Below are 20,708 nucleotides of genomic sequence, written 5' to 3'. Positions count from 1 at the left end.
GATGCTGGGAGGACAAAATGAGAAAGTTTTCTTTGTCCTATTGATCATAGTTATATAATGTTACATGAGTTACAGGTGTATAATATAATGATTCACAGTTTTTAAAGCTTATACTCCATTTATAATTACTATAAAATACTGGCTATATTCCCTGTGTTGTACAATATATCCTTGTAGCTTAGTTCATATCTAAGAGTTTATACCTCTCACTCCCCTCCTCGCTTCCCTCCCCACACTGGTAACCACTGGTTTGTTCACTGTATCTGTGAGTCTGCTTCTTTTTTTGTTATACTCACTAGATTGTTGTGTTTTTTACTTTTTTTTTAATTGAGGTATAGTCAGCTTACAATGTGGTGTCAGTTTCTGGTGTACAGCACAATGCTTCAGTCACACATGAACATACATATGTTCGTTTTCGTATTCTTTTTCACTGTGATCTGCTACAAGATATCGAATATAGTTCCCTGTGCTATATAGCATAAACTTGTTTATCTATTTTATTTATACGAGTCAGTATCTGCAAATCTCGAGCTCCCAGTTTATCCCTTCCTGTTGTGTTTTTTAGATTCCACTTGTAAGTGATATCATACAGTATTTGCACAATGAGAAAGTTTAAGGAAATAGAAGAATTGCTGAAGGAATTTCAGTGTATTTGTCTCTAAGCCTGAGACTCTTTTCTCCACTCTCCTTTGGGGTCTTTCTCTCTACAGCAACAAACCCTCTGTCCCGCGCAGTAGAATCCCAGTCACCCAGCAGGGTGACACAGTCAGTTTTGTGGTGCAACAGCCAGTCGGTTAGTCACCCTGCCTGCAGCTGACCTCCTAAACTCCTCCTCTTTGCTGTCCCTACTGCCATGTCATGATCTCTGGCCTGCATTTCTCTCACAGCCCCCAGTCTCTCTCTGCTCCACTCTGCCTTCCATGGAACCCAAACACGTTCTTACCATAAGTTCTGACCATGTCTTCTGCTTCAAGGCCTGTGGTGTTTCCCCACTGCACACAAGGCCGGGTGCCACCTCCAGGGCTTGGCAATCCGGACTCCTCAGGATATGCCTCCAGCCTCCCACACTCTCCCTTTCCCAGCATTTCTCCCTCCTCCAGCTGGGAGGCTGCCGCACTCCTGTTGCTGGAGTCCCCTGCCTTCCACATGAGTCCCGAACGTAGTGTAAGGCCTGGGAGCTGCGGGAAGACTGGATAATTCAGCAAGCTAGGAATGCTTTCCCCCCAGAGGCTGATGTAGGGGGCAGGGGGAGCTGAACGTGAAGAGGACTCAGAGGAGTTCCATTGATGGGGTCAGGGGACAGGTGTGGCTCTGTTCTCTGTCTGAACCAGGAAGGGTTTATTTTCAGAGACCAGCAGAGAGTGGGGAGCATCTTGCATAGTCAGGGGGAGTCTACCATTTGCTCATCCAAACCATGGATCACCAGGAACAGAAGACAGCGGGGGGATGGGGAATTCATAGAATCCCTGATTCTTAGAACGTCAGAGCTAGAAGGGACCGTGTGGATGTTTCCTCTAACTGCGTTCTGCTTCAAACAGAAAGGTATAGCCCAGGAAAGGGGAATGACTTGCCCAAGGTCACACGAGTTTGAGGCAGAGCCTGGACTGGCGCTGACATCTGATTTTCCTCCCAGGTTCCATGTCCTGGGCTCTGGCCTCTGGACTCCCACCAGGAAACTGAGTAACTGGCCAAGGACTGATTTACCAAAAATGGATTAATATGTCACTTCTGGGCAATGCAATGCTGGCTCTCTCCAGGGGTTGTCAGTACCTTAACCCAAAGGTCCCCAGCTGGGGGACAGTGAGTGACAGGTTATAAGTATGCTGAGATATAGAGGCTGCAGGTCTCAGGTGGAGCCCAGGGTAGCCAGAGCCCCCAGCTCTGACAGGACAGTCACCTGTAGGCCTCAAACAGTCTCATTATGTTCACCCAGAGGGCGTCCGGATGTTGGCATGTGCTGTCATGGGAACAGCTGGGAAGCACTGCCTTGACCCCAAGGCACGAATACTTTAGGGGTGGTGTGGGCAGAAGTGGGGAAAGGGAGAGTCTGAAGACACAGGTTCTGGTTCTAGCTCTACTGTTTCTTGTTTGTTGACTTGTGTGTTCTGCAGGAAAAAAATAATAGGAGAAAAAATAAGAGGTACTGTTTATTATGTTTCATGTAACCTTTCAAACAGTTCTTTAAGTAGATATTTTATCGACTCCATTATACAGATGAGGAAACAGAGTCAAGGAAATTAAGGGACTGAGCCAATATCCCACAACTAGGAAGTGGTGGGGCTACAATGTGAGCCCGAGTCTGCCTTCCTCTGGATTCTGTGCTCTTAACTACTTGTCATGTGGATTTGTCTCCAGGAGTAGTGGCAGAGAAAGAGCTGGATCTTTCAGCCCTGCTCCCCTGACATCACTCCAGACTGCCAGGCTTCAGGGCGGCCTTCAGCAGGAGGGAAGCAGGCAGTAGGGTCCTGAAGACCCTTAGGAAGTACAGATACCTGCACCCTTGCCTTCAAGGGTGTGAGATTACCGGCAGGACTTGGAGTGGGTATTTTGCATGAGGAGAACCATGACCCTCCAGTAGAGCCCCTAAGCCCCAGGGAGGGAAAGGTGATGTTGCATCATTGGTTTGAGTCTCTGAAACTCACAGAAATAAGGCACCTTGTTCAACATGCTGAACCTCCCTTAAACAATAACCCCTCTTTACAGATCCAGAGATTCTGCCAAGTACTTTATACACATGGGCTCACTTTAATCTTCTCTATAGCACTATCTCGAGTATCTCCTGTTATTATAATCTCCACTTTACCAGGCGAAGGGTCTAAAGCTGCAAAAGTTCATGGAAAATTCCCAAGGCAACACGGTTGGTAAGTGGCAGAACTGGGATTTAAACTCAGGTCTACGTGACACCCAAGCCCACGAGGCTCTTGACCTTTACCTTACAGTGCAATCTGGCAGAGTGGGGAAACGCACTGTTCTGGTTCTGGATTCAAGGCCAGTGACTTCTTAGTGGACCTTAGTCAAGGCAAGTCTTCTCTGGGCGCAATATCTAGGACTACAGAAAGGTAATTCTTTTCTGCCTATAGTTTAAAATTATGAAATTGAAAGCAATTTACAAACTGTTATCCATTTATTCACTTTGACTAATAGATAGAAGTTGAAGTGATATTATGGGCCTTGACCTCAAGAGGTCTTGCATTTTCAGCATTCGTCCTTTTGGAATCCAGCTGCCACATAAAAAACAGACAGACAGACAAACTTGAGCCTGTCCTGCTGATGTGGGGAGAATGGCACAGCCAGGAGCCAGCATCGACCACCAGAGAGATGAGTGAGGCGTAGATCTGTCTGTGGCCAACCAGGACAGCAAACCTACTCAGTACTTTGGACGGAGAAACTTTAATATAAATAATTATTCATTATAATGGGGGTTGAAGTAACAAGGGACCAACAAATAAGAAGTAAAGAGAAATCTAAAGAATATAGGAATAGCAGATACAAGGAGCAGCCACTATCCCTAGGGCTGACATAGGGCACCTGAGGAAAAGCCCACTTCCCCTACCTAACTCCTGCCATCCAGGGCTGAAATCCAGATCCTATTGGAGAGGACATGGCTGTGCCCAGTGAATGGCAGAGAAGTCACTGTGGTGCCATGCCAGGTCGGTGGATTTGGTGGAAATCATTCTCTGAAAGTTGCTGGAAATGTACCCTCTCAAATACCAGGAAAGCCACTCACAGAAATGTCTCACCAGAGACACTTTGCTACAAAAGCATTTGATAGGGATTCCTGGGTCAGCTGCTGGCTGCTGGCTGCTGGGCACTGCAGGACCCTGAAGCTGGAGAAGCCATCCTTTACAGGAGCTGGGCATGGGAGAGTGCAGGCGCCTGGTGAGCCCTCCCACTGAAACCAGGAAGCTAAAACCCTTTTTTACTTTAATGTCCCTCCAGCTCCCTCCACTGACAAAATTGATAATCCTGCCCCCAGCAAAAGAAAAAGATGTTGAAAAGGCCCAGATCCATTTTCCTAGAGCAGACAAAAAGGGTAAACAGTGCAGACCATCTTGGCCTATCCAGCCCCAGTCAACCTCTGTGAATACGTCTGTGTGAGCAACCCAGATGGACTAGCAGTGCTGTCTAGCGGAGCCCAGCCCAAATTGCCAACTGGCAGAATTTTAGGCATGTAAATGTGGTTGTTTTTAAACCCTAGGTTTTGGGATAGTTTGTTTTTGCAAACTGTTGTAATATCAATGTTGCAAGCAATCTGGATTGTTTTCCAGTTCCCACTCTTGAGTGTTTCTTTGTGTGTGCTGTTTCCTCGGTCCAAAGTGACATTCTTGGCCCTCTCTGCTTGATAATGTATTTTCCTGCAACTATATAATTAATGTTATATGTAGAAAACTACATGAGTCATAAATGTACAGCTTGATACATTTTCATCAAGTGCTTATCCTTTGTAATCTGCAGTTGGATGCCTCCCGCTCTGTCACTAGCCATGTCCCCGAAGGTTAAGCACTGTTCTCACTTCTTATACCATGATGAGCTTTGCCTGGTTTTGCACTTTATGTTAATAGGTCTATAGTGTGTTCTCTTCTGTGGCTTCTTTAGCTCAACATTATATCTGTGAGATTCATCCACATTACTGTGTGTAGCTATAGTTTATTTTCATCACTGTGTAGTTTTCAATTTTGTGACTATATTGTAGTTGATTTATCTGTTCTATTGATGGATGTTCAAGTTGTTTCTAGTTGGGGTCTCTAATAAAAAGTGTTGCTTGCACGTGCCTTTTGGTGAACATATGTATGTATGCATTTCTGTTGGTTTTTCTTAGGAGTAGAATTATTGGACTTTAGAGCACTCTCAGTGTATTAAATCTTAAAAAACAATCAAAATATAAAATGGTATACATAGATTAACAGCCATGTGAAAGGAGAGAAAAGAACCCAAATACCAGTGTATGGAGTAAAAAGATATTAGAAGAGAAAAATAAAACAAAATTTTGACATGGTTTATAAAGAAAGTAGGGGTGATTTCTTTTTCCTCTTGACATACTATCTTCCCCATTAATTGTGTAGTGACCACATATTCTTTTATAATCATAAGAAGCATTTAATCCTTTTGATTTACAAAGTCTTGCTCAAGTGCCACTTCCTTCCCAGTAGCATACCCAGATCACCACAGCCAGCCAATGTCTTACTTCATTTTTACACTTTCCAGAGCAAAATCACATTTCAGCAGGAACACAGAGAAGCCTAGAGAGGACCCAGAGTAGATGTTCTCATCCTTTCCCTACAGTCATAGAAATTTCATCAGCAGCTCACATTTCTCAAAAGAGTACCCCAGTTTGCCAGTAAGAGAGGCAGGGATATGAACCCAGGTTACTATGTCTATTTTCAACATAAAAGCACTTGATCCTGAAAGACTTTCAGCAATAGGCCCATTGTCATTCAGCAGAGCATCGGTAGAGACATTCTAAACAGCTCATTCAAGTAAGAGGAATCTGGTACAAAACCTATAATCCACCAGGTATATTTTGAACAGAGCAAAGAATCAGGGGTGGAGATTAAGAAGAAAGCAAACATTTGGAAAAATCAGCTTTGCATTACCAGTTATGGAACTTTGAACAAATTAATCTACTTCTCTGAACTTCAGTTCCCTCTGAAGGGAACTGTTCCCTGTTGGAGGGATGAGAGTGGACTAATTTCCAGGATGGCAAATAGGGTTTGACTTCGATAGGTGGTGGTGGCTGCTGAGAGTGCTGTGTTGAGAAAGATGCTGAGGGCAAGGCCAGGCTTAGTGATCGAGTGCTATGGTTGGTTAATAATTTCTGCCATGAGCAGGGGGTTCAAGATTGGTATTGTGTTTATTAGAAATTTACTTATCTTTCCTGGACAAGTTGCTCTTCAGGATCCTTTCCCGCCCTGTGTTCAGAGTTGCCAGGTTTAGATCTCTTTGTATGTCTGGTGGGCATTCTATTCATCCAATAGGCAATTCTCTTAATTCCAAAGGGGAAGGAATTTTAATTATCTTCTAAAACTATAGCCTTGTCTCCAGAAATCTATGTGATATATATTTAAATAATCCATAAGACTGTCAGAGATCCTTGGAGAGGGAAATGTCTGAGTACAAAGTGTTAATTACATAATTGTAATCGTTCTTTTGAGATAAATCATATTACAATTGCCATATTGTAATTTCCTTCTGCACATCGCCCTCCCCTTGGGTTGAATTTGGTCCTGGGAAGTGAGCGTGTGTCTGGACTGGTTGTAGTCAGTATGTATGGGCAGTGGGGTCAGTATATGGATGAAGAAGGGGAATGCCCAGGTACAGTACCAGGGTCCCAGACCACTCAAGACTGACCCATTCATCAGCTCTGTCTGGACTCACCTGGAATGTTACATGGCTTGGGATTTCTGGAGGGGTTGACCTTTGTTTTATCCTTGAAACAAATACCCTACAACCATTGGGAGAATGATAAGGATGTTGTGTGGACAATTTAAGTAACACATAAATTATGTTTGTGGCTGATGAAGGGACCCATGAACAGGATGACAGGTGAGTACATCATGCAGGTCTAGCCAAATAGTCAGGCTTCCAGTAACACAGGCTCTGAAATCAGACTGCTGTGGGTTTGAACATAGCTTTGACATTTATAAATGAGTTTGTACCAGTTACATAACCTGTTTTCTCATCTGCAAAATGGGTTTAATAACAGTCCCTACTTCAGAGGGTTATGGTATGAGATAATTCATGGAAAGGACAAGTATCTGGCACAGGTTAAGCTTGCCCTACATAGGAAATATTAATATTATTATCTTAAAATTAACTATTATTTTAAAATTATTTATTTATGTTTTTTGGGGGGGGCAGTAATTCAACTTTTATTTATTAATTTATTTACTTTAATGGAAGTACTGGAGATTGAATCCAGGACCTTGTGGATGCTAAGCACACGCTCTACTGCTGAGCTATACCCTCCCCCTTAAAATTAGTTATTAACAGTGATTTCTAATTGTATATAAAATAAAACTCAAAAATACAGATTCAATGTCTGTAAATTTTGTGGACATCAAAGACAGAAGCTGGAATGGGGTGAAGTTTTTGTTGTTGTTGTTTCAATAAGTCACAAAATACTCTGTTAAAAAAAGTTAGAAAATACAGATTTGCAGATTAACAAAATCAGAACCCAGAAATAACTACTGTTTACTTTTGGCCTCATCCTAATGATGATGATGTGCATATATTAGAACAAGATAGGACATTTGACACAAATAGTATCACACTGAACAAGCTTTTTGTTTGTTTGTTTTTGTTTTTGTTTTATAGCCAGCTGTTTTTCAGTGAGTAAAGGAAGCTCTACAGGAAAATATATTGGGTTTTTGTTTATTTGTTTGTTCTTTTTTTTATTGTGATAAAAGACACCTAACATCAAATTTTGCATTTTAAATTGTACAGCTCAGTAATGTTAAGTTTATTCACGTTGTTGTAAAGCAGATCTCCAGATCTTTTTCACCTTGCAATTCGGAAACTCTGCACCCTTTTCTCCCTTCCCCTAGCCTGTGGCAACCACCATTCTACTTTGTTTCTATGAATTTGACTACTTTAGATGTCTCACAGAAGTGGAATCATACAGTATCTTTAGTGATTAGTGATTGGCTTATTTCATTTAGCATGATGTCCTCACGCTGTAGCATGTGGCAGAGTTTCCTTCCTTTTTAAAGCTGAATAATATTCTGTCGTCTGTATGAACCACGTTTGTTTATTCATTCTTCCACTGATGGGCATTTGGGTTGTTTCTACCTCTTGGCTGTTGTAAATGATGCTGCTATGATTATGGATGTACAGATAACCTCTTCAAGACCCTGCTTTCCATCCTGTTGAATATATAGCCAAGAGTGGGATTGCTGGATCATTGCTGGATAATTTTTTGAGGCAGCTACATACTGTTTTCCATAGTGGTTGCACCATTTTACATTCTCATCAACAGTGTACAAGGGATCTGATTTCTCCGCATTGTCTCCAGCAGTTGTTATTTTCATTCCCTTTTTTGATAGTAGCCATCCTATTGAGTATGAGGTGAACAAGGGCATTGTTTTAACACGCTTCTAGGGGGAATGTTCAAATTCTTCAAAAGAGGAGACCCTTTTGATACTGAGAAGTGTGGAATCTTCCTTTTTATATGTAAATGACTAACAAACTGTTCTGAAATGTATCAAATTTAATCTCAGTAAAAGTGTTCGGCTTTGTGGATTAGCCTCTCCCACCTCCATCTCTCCAAATTTTAGGGCGTTTACTTATCGAAGGACAGTTACTAGTTTTGTGAGGCTGCAGCCAGTCAGGGCTTCATACTTCTTTCTCCTTCTCAGAAACCAAGCTGCCTCCCAATGCCTCGCTCTTTGATCTCCTCCAAGCTTTCAATCTCCTCCTCCTTCCTCAGTTCCCTACCCCTGCCCTCTCCTCTTAAATGAGGTGTTCTCCATTGTTCTAGCTTTCCAGCCAGACTCCATCCTCTTCCCCGCAGCCCTCCCCATCTGAGGCCCTGAAATTCCCCTGATTTTACTTACACACTCGGCCCCAGGAGCCTTCAAATCTTGGTCGCTGGCTTCAGGCCCTTGGCTAACCTGTTCAAGGGGATCCATGCACCCGTGTGTGTGAGTGTGTGTGTGAGCGTATGTCTGTGTGTGTCTAAGGTAAGATTTTACAAGCTGCCATTCCCTTAGCAGTGTTTGTTTGCATGTACGCATCTCACCACACTGAATTATCACCCTGTTGTAGAGATGCATTCTTTTTTCTACAACCTGATCCCTGCACACCAGACAGCATCTAATCTGGTCCCCCTGAAGAAACAGCAGGCTGTTACAATGCTTGCAGAAACCCTGTCTGAGAGACTATGCTGGCTCTTAAGTTCTTCCTTCCTAAGGGCTTTTCATGAGCCCTTTATGTTATCTGTTATTTTTGCTCTCAGTGTTAACCTTTGACATTGACCCCCCCCCCCCATGATACAGGACTCTGCCATAGCATTTTATCTTTTTTTAAAAATTGAATTAAATTTACTACAATATACCGTACAGATTTTAAGTGTACAGTTCAGTAGGTTTTGGTTTTTCTTCTAACTGTGTGGTCTTTATTTCAATGCCAGTGTTACAGATAAAACACAAATGTTCCAGTTAGAAGAAGGAATTTAAATGAATGCCAAGGTCCTAGCCAGGCTTAGGAAGTGTACAGTTCAATAAGTTTTGACAAACGTAAACCTCTATGAATTGCAAGAGCTTAACACACAATCAGCTAATTTAGAGAAATTGCAGGGGTCCACAGAACTATTGGAAAGAGTACGGAGTTTGGAGTCAAGAGACCTGGTTACCTAGTCAAGCCTCTGGCATCAACATGCTGTGTGACTTTGGGCTGGTGTCTTTGCCTCTCTAGGCCTTGGTTTCTGATCTGTACAATGAAGAAGCTGTCTCTAGGGGCCTTCTCCCACTGTAGGTCCATATGGCCTGACAGCTATTAGACAAAAGTCACGCGAGACTTCCTGAAGTTATGCAGAGCTCCTGTGTCCTGCTAACATTTGCAAAGTGAATGTATCTCACCTGCCAATCAAATTGCTGAAGAAGAGACACAGAAGAAATAATCAATAATTGTAACAATAAACAAAGATGGCAGAAATCAGCCAAAGCAAGCCCTATATCCTGTAAGAAGTTAACAAATACTTGTAAGTAAACCCTTCTCAAATTTGTGTGCTCTGGTACATTAATGGAAGAAGATTCTGAAGGGATTAGCTTCAAATTCACGACAGGTACCCAAAACACATTGCCAAATAGGTTGAGTTTAGCTGTTTTGCTGTTTGGAAGCGAATGTGCTTTGCTTGAAAATATCAGGGCTTCTCCAAGAACATAAGATGAATCCCTCACATTTAGACAGCATTTTTCACTTTTCAAAGCTTTCTTGTCCATTTCTCATTCGATCTATACATCAGTTCTATGGTGGGAAGCAGGACAGGAATTATGTCCTCTCCTCTTCTCAGGTGAGGATCCTGAGGCCTGGAAAGATGAAGTGAATATTCTCACAGTCACCAGGGAGCACAGCCTTCTGGTGGCCCAGCCCTGTGTCTTTGGGCCTCACTGTCTCTTTTGCAAACAAGAGAACAGAGTCCCTGAAGAACTAAAAACAATAAAAACAAGAACAGTCATAGCGGCAGTTAATAGTAGCAGACATTTACTGCCTTCTCACTAGGTATTAACACTTGTAATTCTCCCAGCAGCCCAATGAGGGTTCTCTCTGTTTACAGAAGAGGAAATGGGGACACAGAGAGGGGTCATGGCTTGCTCAAGCTCACACAGCAAGGAGGTTGCAGAGCTGGGATTCCTCCCAGGCCACCTGGCTCAGAGGCCTGGCCCTTCACTCCTGTGCTATGCTGCCTCCTATTTCACTGTGGTGCTAATTAAAGAACTTCCTAAACAAAGCCATTCATTGACAAGATGAGCAGCTCTGAGAGGGGGTGAGGCCCCTATTCTGAGCACTTCAAGTGGAGTCTCGGTGATGGTGATCACCACTGAACAGATATGCTGAAGGCTGAGGGTTGGGTCAGGCATCCTGGAAGGTCCCTTCTAACCACAGAGTATAAGATTTAATGAAAACTCTCACAGAGTCCAGTCTTTCATTTCATGACATTGACAAGTCCTTTTGGCTCTCAGGCTTCCAGATTGAACATACTCTCCCAGCCCGTCCTGCCTGCCAACCAGCCCATCCTCGTGGGCACTGGGATCAGTGAGCTGGGAGAACAGGTGGCTGTGTGTGGATCATCCTGGAAATCTGACAGCATGGTCTCCAGCCCAGGGACTAGGGAGGAGGGGACAGCAGAGCACTAAATTACAGGGTGTCTGCTGCCTGATTAAATCAGTATCCTGTGTGCAGTGCTGTGGAGATGCAACACGTCGGGCTCACTCCTGGGCCCAAGGCCCAGGTGTTAGCCACCGAACCACAGTCAGAGCCCCAGGGGTTCTCAGCAGCCCCTCATTCAGCCACTGCATTTCACCTGTGGAGCTACTGAGGCCCAGAGAGGGGAAGCAACTTGCCAGAGGTCACACAGCATTCATTCAGCAAAGTATTAAGGGTCACTGTGCCAAACACTGTACTTGGGGCTGGGAATACCAAGGGTGAACAAAATAGCCACAAGCCCCAGTTTACACATTAGTGGAGGAAATGGGCGAAAAGCAGGTCAACACATAAAATCAGAGATTGTGATCTCTGCTGTGAAGAACATGGAGTACTTCAGCCGAGTAGATCCAGGGAGAACTCTCCAGGAAGGGGCCATTTATACTGCAGCTTGAAGGATGAGAAATGTTTGCTGTTTGTGTGTGTATGTTGGGGGGATGTGTTCCAGGCAGTGGGAATTCTATGCCCTAGAGCCCCGAGTTCTACATGTTTGAGGGGCTGGCACACAGCGGGGCAGGAGAGGGGAGCAGAGAGGGCAAGTCGGAGGTGGATGGAGTCTGGAGCACATGGGGTCTTGTGGGCTGAGGTGACAAGTCTGGAGTTTATATTTATTGCACTATGAAGCCATTGGAGATTTTTTGCAAGGGAGTGCCAGATGAGCGGTAACATTTCCTGCTTTTCCCAGTTGAGGGGCTCCCTGGGAGCCAAGTCACCCTGGAGGCTTGCAGCAAACACGCCAGGCAGTGCTACCAGTGCAAAATGAGCCCGGCTGGCTATTCCTTGTCTTCAGTGATCTCTATGCCCTTTACCCACAATTAGGTAATTAGGCCACTCGCATTACTTCAAGTTCTCACTTCCTACCATGTGTCACAGATCCAGAGACTCAAATGCTGTAGGACCCGTGGGAATTGGCAAACCTCTCTGATCCAGTGACTGCCACTGGGACAGGCAGTCAGGCAGCTTCATTAGTTTGCCACAGCCTTTCTCCAGCTCATTCCTGCAACCAGGACTTACCTTCTTTGCTGTAGAAGTGTGAAATGTTAGAAACTGCTGTCAAGACTGCTCAGATGGGAAGAAACTTAGTTCTAGATGGCTACAGCTAGACAGGCCATAATTCATACTTTGCCTTCTGAGATCACACCTCCCTCCAGGTGCCTTGTGCAGTGCTGAGTCTTCAGGGGTAATGACACAGATCAGTAATCCAATCAACATTGACAACATTGACAATATGTATTGACTGTGGACTTGCTGGGTCACATGACCTCATCAGAGCTAAAGGGCAACTCATTTCTTTCCTCTTCTCAACCGAGGAAGAGGCCTGGGGAAATCTTGGCAGGGAAAGTCTTGGCAGGGAAACTCATAAACATCCCTGAAGGTCATCAAATGCCAAATTGATCTGCTCTTCCCCAACTCTCCCCACCTCGCTTTTAATCTAGACAATTCCCATTCTCCAGTTTTCAGTCCTAACTCAGGTACCTCCAAGAAGTCTTCCCAGACTGCCTCTTCCCCATCGCTCTGGCCTGTGTTCCTCTCTGCCTCCCCTTTAGTCTCTTGAACTTGTCTATACCAGGTGTTCAGTGACAGGCATGGCATCTACCTGTGCAGGGATCTAAATGAGGGTGGTTAGCTGGGAGTGACAGACCTGGGGCCTGGGGAGGCTGGGGCCTGAGGCTCACTAGTGTGTGCTGGGCCCATCTAATCACAGTTAAATTCAATTTAAAAAAAATATCCTGTGGGCCAAACAAAACATGCCTGTGGGCTGAAATTGGCCATAGGGCTGACAGCTCACAACAGCTAGGATATTATCCAGAGGGGAAGGCATTGCATTTGGAATCTTTAGACCTCATGGAGTGGCTTCCAACTAGCAGCATGAGTCCAGATAAATACCTAATTTTTCTGAGCCTTAATTTCCCTATCTGTACCTTAGGGTAACACTGGCTCTGCTTTCTGCTGGGATTTGAAGAATGTTTGCCTTGACTCTAGGCCAATGACTATTACACTCTTAATAATTATAGCAGACATTTATTCAGCACTTAGCATTTGTCAGGCACTGTTCTAAGCACTTTACAAGTATTGACTCACTCAGTTCTCAAAATAATCTTAAGAGGTAGGTGCTGTTATATCCATTTTGTAGATGAGAAAACTGAGGCAGAGAGAGATGAGGGAACTTGCCCAAGGTTACAGAGCTGGTGGGTGGTAGAGCTGGGAGTATAAAACCCTTACACAAATAATGGTTCATTTGACATTCTCAGAATTTTATCAGGCAAATATTTCCCTTTTCATCATTTTTTTAGATGGAAACACTGAAGGTCAGAGAAGTGAAGTAATTTGCTTGATATCACACAGCTAGGAAGTGGGCAAACCTGAACCTGAACCCAACTCTTTGACCCCAAAACCTTTCCCCTATTTTTCTGTGCCACAGGTAAAGGACAGTCAAGTGGCCTGTGAAGAGAACAGTGTGTTGGTATACGGAGTTTTGTTCCCTGGGGCAGACAACACGTCTTGCCCTTTCTTGTTTCTACTCCAGTCCCTAAGTCAGGGCCATTCTGTCCTGGAGCTCAGTACCTGTGACTACTTACGGTCATGCTGCCGGGAAAATTGCTTTCTGCCTTCATTTTGGCTGCTGATTTCCACCTGTCTCCGTGAACTTGGATGTTTCTTGACCCTGGAATGTTTAAACATGGTTACCTTCGTTCAACTGTGGGAGTTTTGCATTCTCAGTGTGTGCTGTATATGTTACCTGTGATGTGCAGGGGTTTGGAATGGTAGGGGAGAGACCTGGCTTCTGATCTTGATTCTCCTGCCCCAGCATCCTGGAGCAAGTCATGGAATTTCTGTGGGGTTCTGTTCTGTTTTGTTTTCTTTTTCTTTTATCTTTCTCTCTCTCTATATATATTTATTGACGTATAGCCAGTTTACAATGTTGTGTCAATTTCTGATGTACAGCACAATACTTCAGTCATATAGGAGCATACATATATTCGCTTTCTTATCCTCTTTCACCATAAGTTACTACAAGATATTGAATATAGTTCCCTGTGCTATACAGTATAAACTTGTTGTTTTTCTATGGGGCTCTGTTCTTCAGTTGCCAACTGGGGATAATCACGTTTGTCCTGTCTCCATGAAGGCCCTTTGGGAAATACAGTGTGATACAAATAGAAGGTGGGCTGCTGTCAGGTAAGGCATACCATAGGTGCTCAATAGATGATACTTCACTGACTATGTGGAGGGGATTTGCCTTTGGCTTGTGAGCTTATAGGTGGGTTTTGTGTTTCTGGGCTTAAATTTTTTTTTTCTGTTTGCTAAAGTTAGCTCATTTTGTATTATATTTTATCATTTAAAAGTATATATATAATTTATACATTTATTATGTATAATAAATATTGTACATTCAATATATAATATACATTATGTATTTTATATATAAAATTTAGCACTTGGCCCTTGACAGTATTGGGTTTTTTTTTCAACATTTTTTATTGAGTTATAATCATTTTACAATGTTGTGTCAAATTCCAGAGTAGAGCACAATTTTTCAGTTATACATGAACATATATATATTCATTGTCACATTTTTTTCTCTTTGAGCTACCCGGATCTTGTGTATATTTCCCTGTGCTATACAGTATAAGCTTATTTATCTATTCTACTTTTTGAAATCCCATTCCCACCCCCTGCCCCCTTGGAAACCACAAGTTTGACAGTATTGTTCTATTTACCAAAACACTGGTGTGATCAGATGTGATCCTGCATTCATTCATTCATTCATTCATTCATTCCTTTGTCCAGAAAACACACTGTGTAGAGGCAGCCCTGATGATTATTACAAGGGACACTAAGAAGAATGGGGTACAATCCTTGCCTTCAAGAAGCATATTATAATCTAGATGGAGGCTAAGGCATATTCATAAATAACCATAAATGAGGGTAGAAAGAAAGTAAAGAATATTGTATGCTTTAGGGAAATTGCCACTAGGAATTCAGAGTAAGGAGAAATCTATTCCAGTTCTGGAGACTAAATAAAATTTTGTGAAGAAGTTGGCATTTTGTGCTGAGCCTTGAAAGACTGGTAAAATTCTGGACAAATGGAAATAGGATGTCATTACTGCAATAAGAAAGTAATGAAAGGTAATGTTTACTTAGCGCATACTACATGCCAGGCATTGTGCTATGGAATTACACACATTTTCTCATTTAAGGCTCACTTGAAGCTCTATGAGAAAAGTAGTATCATCATTTCCAAGTTACAGATGGGGAAACTGAGGCTTAGAGAGAGGTTAAATATTTGCCCAAAGTCACAAGACGGTCGAGCTGGGATTCACAGAGGATCTCACTATGAACAGCTATGTCACAGTGAGAGAAGTAACCGACTGAGGCAGCAAAACACGAGGCCCACAGGGCATTAGATGGGGAGCTTCCTGAAGGAATGGAAGCTGTGTGTTTTGCTCACCTCTCCATGTCCAGGGCCTGGGCAGTAGCTGACACATGGTAGATATCTAATAAATGCTTGTCAAATGAAAGAAACAGGGAGTGGTCTACTGTCGCTGTAGTGTAGGGTGTGGGGCTAGAAGTAACAGTATAGGCAGGGATGTGAGTTCGGAGATTTTTGAGCAGAAGCAGGGCCTGTCCAAGTCCATCAAAGACCCAGAGAAATGGGTCAGGCAGGGTGGGGGCACGCTGCATGGCAGGGAGAACAGTTAGTGGGGAAGCCCATCAGGGGATGACTTGAGAACGTGCAGGGAGGGTCGTGGGGCGGAGGGAAGGGGCTGTATAGGTAGAATGCAGTGAAAAGAGGCCACGGGTGGTGCCTGTCTCTAACTCATCTCTATCAGACCTCGTTCACTGCAAACCCATCCTCTTCTTTCACCAAGCTTGCCAGGTGGATTGGGTGGCTTCTAAGTCTACTTCTTCATCCATAAAATGGGGATCATCATTCTTACAAAAAAAGGTTGCCCTGGGGGTTAACCAGGTATTAAGGGAATGGCCAGTACCCTCCCGTGCTCCTTAGCCCCCTTAAGTAAACAATTGCTATTCACTTCTACTTCACAAGAGGAGATCTAGGCTGAGTCTCCTCTCATGAACTGAAATAAATTTCTTGGCATGTGCCAGAAGGCCCAAGAGTCTTTAGGGTTTGGGAGCACACTCCCCAGCCCATACAGTTTCTTTGGCTGAGGCCCCTCCCTTGCTAACCCCACTACTCCTCCACATCCGTATAAAGAGGCCTTAAGCCCAGGAGCCCCTGGTATCAGGTTAGTGATACAGTCCAAGTTCTTCCAGAAACACAAAGTCCTTTGAAAAATCAAACCCAAAGAGGAATAAAATTGAATATCCAAATGTGTTAAATTTTCCTTCCCACCAGGCATAGATAACGTCATGAACCCCACCCTCCGTTTACCTATGCTTCCCCAAAAGAATAGTTTCAGGGAAACTATATCTTTCTTCACATCCATAAGCCTGATGGGCAGGTATGCTTCCCGTGTTGAGAATGGAGACATGAAAGTCCAGGAAGGCTCAGGAGGCTGCCCAAGTCATTCAGCCGAGCCAGAGATGGGACCAGGCTGTAAACCAGGTCTCCTGTCTCTTGTCCCTCATCTGGCCTCCTCCGTCTCCTTTAGGAAGTTTCCAGCACCCAGAGCAAACACGCACATAATTAATTACAAATTGGTATTTGGACCCACTTTATTATTTTTATTTTTGAAGTTTGACTTTCTCACTCTGTGTGTCTGTGAGTTTTAAGCCTGTGATGTGTTGAAGCCCAGGACACAGCACAAGTTAGTCTGTTCCTTGTTGCTTTCTGCCTAAAGCTAATCTTATTTATCTTTTCTTTTGGCCGGAGATCACCTATTACTTAATTCCTTGGTCCCCTCAATTAGAGTTTATCTTTTGGGCAGACAGGATTCAGTGCTTTAGTATCTTTCCCAGTCCTATGTATTTGATGAGTTCTCCATAAATACTTGTGGATATGACAGCCGAGGGAAGAGAGGCAGGCCTCACAGTGTGGTGTGGTGGGTAAGAACAGGCCTGGTGAGTTACACTGCCTGGAAGAAGCCCACTTGATAGTCAGCTGTTGCCTGGGACTGCAGGCACCCACCTTACTTTCTTTTTCTGAAATTCAGTTGCTTTCATTTGTAAATGAAGATAATAACAGCTCCAAGGCCTAGCCTAGTGCCTGGCACATAGTATGGACACAATAGATATTTGTGGAAATAATACCTATCTCATTGGGTTATTGTGAGGATTAAAGGAGACAATGAATGTCACATATTTCTCACAGAACCTAGCATATAGTTAGTAGTTACTTAATGAAAGTAGCTACTCTGCACTATTTGATCATTAATATTTAGAACACATGTATATAGAATGCTATAATGGGGCAGGAATTAAAAAAAAAACTGAATTCAAATCCCCATTCTATCATTTCTAGTAGGAAAAGCTACTGGATTTAGGATCAGGAGATTCAGGTGTGACAGCTGACTCTACCATGGACTAGCTATGTAACCTTGGTTAAGTAACTTTTTGGGGTGGGGGAGTAATAGCTCAGTGGTAGAGTGCATGCCTTACGTGCATGAGGTTCTGGGTTGAATCCTCAGTACCTCCAATTAAAATAGTTAAAAAACCCCCACCTAATTACCTCCTCCCCAAACAAATAAAAACGATAAGTAAGTAACTTCTCTGAACTTCAGTCTCCTGAAAAGCAAGGGGATTGAGTAATCATTAAGATTCCTTTTTCCAGCTCTAACAGCCTCAGTCTAAGATGTAGTCTCATGCCGGTCTCTTACCTTCTCTGGCCCCAGTTTGCCCATCTGTAAAACGGCACATGAATGTTCAGGAGCCCCTCTCTGGGGCATTGCACTGGTATGCAGATCCCAGTGCCCTTCCAATCTCCATACAGGGCCTGGTGATACTTGTTCAGCTTGGACTGAGTGCTAGGTGGCATGAACTAGTTACTTGTCCATACAGAGCCCTGGTTCCCTCATAAAGTTGTATGAGATCACCTCTCCCCTCTGCCTCCAATTATAGGAATATACAAAAGAATGACCAACAGTGACCATTGTGTCCTGTCTTAAAAAGTTCAGAGAGGGTCTAATGTGAATCCTCTTCAGGAAATACTTATCAATAAATAAAAAACAGTGCATTCTAGTTGCAATGCACAATAATTTGCCTTTGATTAAGGTTACATATAATTATGAAGAATCCTGCTTAAATTCATTGAGATCCATTTAATCATTTAATCATTACTTCCCTTGGTACCTCTTTTGAAGCCTCAGTCTCTAATTTACACAGCACTTTGACTCACATATCACTTGACTCCTCACAAGAGCTGAGAAGGTAGGAGCAAGTCAAGCATAATTTATCCCATTTTTCAACTAGGAAAGGGGGCCCAGGCGAAGTGCTGAGAGCTGGCCAGGGTGTGGAGGCCACATTACAAATTATGGAAGGGTTGGGACTAGACATCAGATTGCCTGGCTGTTGCCACCAGCACCTCTCTGCAGTAGTCCTGGTTACAACAACCCTGCAACTGGCCTTTTCCCTTGGGGCAGTTCCAAGAGGCTTTTCAATCAGCCTTCTCCTCTGTCCAGTTGGTTATGTGCCAGAGGCCAGGACTTTGCCAAGTGAAGTGTGGGGCCACAAGCACCCAAAGGGTCTTGTTAGACATGCAGATTTCTGGATCCAGTCCAAGACATGCCTGATTCCAAATGCGTCAGAATGTGCATTCAGGGTTTCCCCTCATCGTACAAACTAAAATAGCGGATCTAGTGTAACCTATTACTGTAGTAATTATTGTCTTCAGATACAAAACGAGCACTTGCTTATCAGTTAATTTGCTTTTTTCTCCACCTTAGAATGTAAATTCCATGAGGACAGGGACCTTGTTAGCCTGGTTTTATTTCCAAACCCTGCTTCCTAGAATCCCCATAGTACGAGGTCGGTAAATATTTAATTGCACTAAAATTTGAAACCGCTGCCGTATACCACTTACACATTTTACAATCGGGAAACTGAGGCCCAACTGCTGCAGAGTTGGTAAGGGGCAGGGTCCGGATAAAATCTCAGATCTCCAGAGTGCCAATCAGGCTTGGTTTATCTACCCTCCCCCACCCCCGCCGCAAGCAATCTTTATAAAAAATGAAATCCACTTGACAAAAAAGACATTTCCTGTCCATTAATTCTCGGTGTCGGGGCTTGGCCGGGTTGGGGTCTGCTAGTAATTCCCTGGTCATTTCCTAGGTGCCCAATGGCCCCAAGGGTTAAAGGCCTGCCTTCCGGGCCGGGCGTCAAATCCAACTCGGGACACTGTCCCGGCAGGGCGGGCTGGGAGGAGCCGAGCACAGTCCGCGGAGGTGAGGGCGGCTCGCCCAAGGTCACCCAGGCGGGGCCTGGAGGGGCCAGGCCCACGGGGCACCCGAGAGCCGGCAGCACCCCTCTCCATCATCCTGTAAATCGAGGGTGACATTAATGGCTCCTTCCCAGCGTAATCTGGCGCACCCAAACTAAAGAGCGCGAGCAGGCCCGGCCGGCCGCGTGGCCCGTTCCCATGTGCTCCACCTGCGTCCGCTTTCACGCGCTGGCCCTTTAAGGCACTTCCCCCTCTTTACCACCCTACCTCTCCGGCCCCGCTCACCGCCCCCCCTCCCGAATTGCATCAGGCACGTGCTCGCCCCCGTCGGGTCTGAGTACCCCTCACCCCCAGGCTCCGAGGTGCGTCGGGGAATCGGCGGCGAGGGGCGGGGTAAAGGGCGGGGCCGCGAAGCCGTGCGCGCGCCCTCCCGCCGCCTTCGCCCGCCCGTCGCCCAGGGCCGGCCCCGGCGGGCGCGCCCCCGCTGCGCCGTCCCCTCCCCTCGCCCGCTGCGTCGCGAGGCGCGCGCCCGCCCGCCGCCTGCCGCGGATCGCGTGGTCAGCTCGGCTCGCCGCGCCTCTCCCCCGTCCGTCCATATTGCTGCAGCCCCCGAGCCGGGAAGCCCGGGCCGCCCCGGGGGCTGGGGGGAGGGAGGGACGGGACGAGAAGCCTGCCAGGCTCGGGGTGGGGGCGCCTCGTGAGGAACGGGCGGGGGGGGGACGCACGCCGAGGAGGCCTGGACCGCAGAGTGGGGGGCCTTCCTCCCCCCCCCGCCCCGCCAGTGGGCCTTGGATCTACGGCGGCTGCATCCAACCGGGAGGGGGGCCGCGCCTAGCGTGAACCCCGACCCTTCTCCGCAAGGACTGGGGCCCAGCGCCCCGGAGGAAGGCGTCGCGGGCGCTCTGAGAGCCAAGTTCGAGGCGGGGGAGGCAGCCTCGGGCGCGCCCGGCTTCTCCGGGGGGGCGGGCGCGCAGATGGCCACTCAGGTGGAGCCGCTGCTGCCCGGGGGCGCTCCGCTCTTGCAGGCCGAAGAGCACGGGGGGCTGGTGAGGAAGAAGCCGCCGCCGCCGCCGCCGCCGCCGCCTGAGGGCAAGGGCGAGCCCGGGGCGAACGACGTCGGAGGGGGGGAGCAGGACGGCGGCGCCCGGAGACCTCGGCTGTCCTGCGCCAAGACACACAAGGAGGGCACCGGGCAGCTGGAGCGCGAGAGCCCTCGGCCGCCGCCGCAGCCGCCCGGCGCCGAGGGCCTGGCCGTCAGCGACGGAGAGGAGGGCGGCGGCGGCGGCGAGCCGGGCGGTGGCGGAGGAGCCGCGGGCGCCGGGCGCCGAGACTTCGTGGAGGCCCCTCCGCCCAAGGTGAACCCGTGGACTAAGAACGCCCTCCCGCCCGTCCTGGCCACCGTGAACGGACAGTCTCCTCCAGGTGGGTCTCTCTGCTTGATATCCTG

The 20,708-nt window shown here is 45.9% G+C and overlaps 1 protein-coding gene across 2 annotated transcripts in view; it reads left to right on the top strand.

Moving 5' to 3' along the window:
- The window catches only part of LARP1 (La ribonucleoprotein 1, translational regulator), a 79,733-nt gene that overhangs the window by 5,233 nt on the left and 53,792 nt on the right, over positions 1–20,708 (top strand). The window contains exon 1 of one of the 2 annotated variants that reach the window (XM_072954067.1): positions 19,914–20,683. The exons of the other annotated variant lie outside the window; for it this stretch is intronic. Within the exon in view, the coding sequence (XP_072810168.1) occupies positions 20,236–20,683 (448 nt within the window). The 5' untranslated portion in view covers positions 19,914–20,235. Of the gene's footprint in view, positions 1–19,913; positions 20,684–20,708 lie in introns of those variants that run through there. 2 annotated transcript variants of the gene reach the window in all.

Source organism: Vicugna pacos, chromosome 3 (assembly GCF_048564905.1).
Source record: "Vicugna pacos chromosome 3, VicPac4, whole genome shotgun sequence".
In the NCBI taxonomy this organism is placed as follows: domain Eukaryota; kingdom Metazoa; phylum Chordata; class Mammalia; order Artiodactyla; family Camelidae; genus Vicugna; species Vicugna pacos.
Note: the sequence above shows the minus strand (reverse complement) of the source record. Positions and strands in the feature narration are given on the sequence as shown.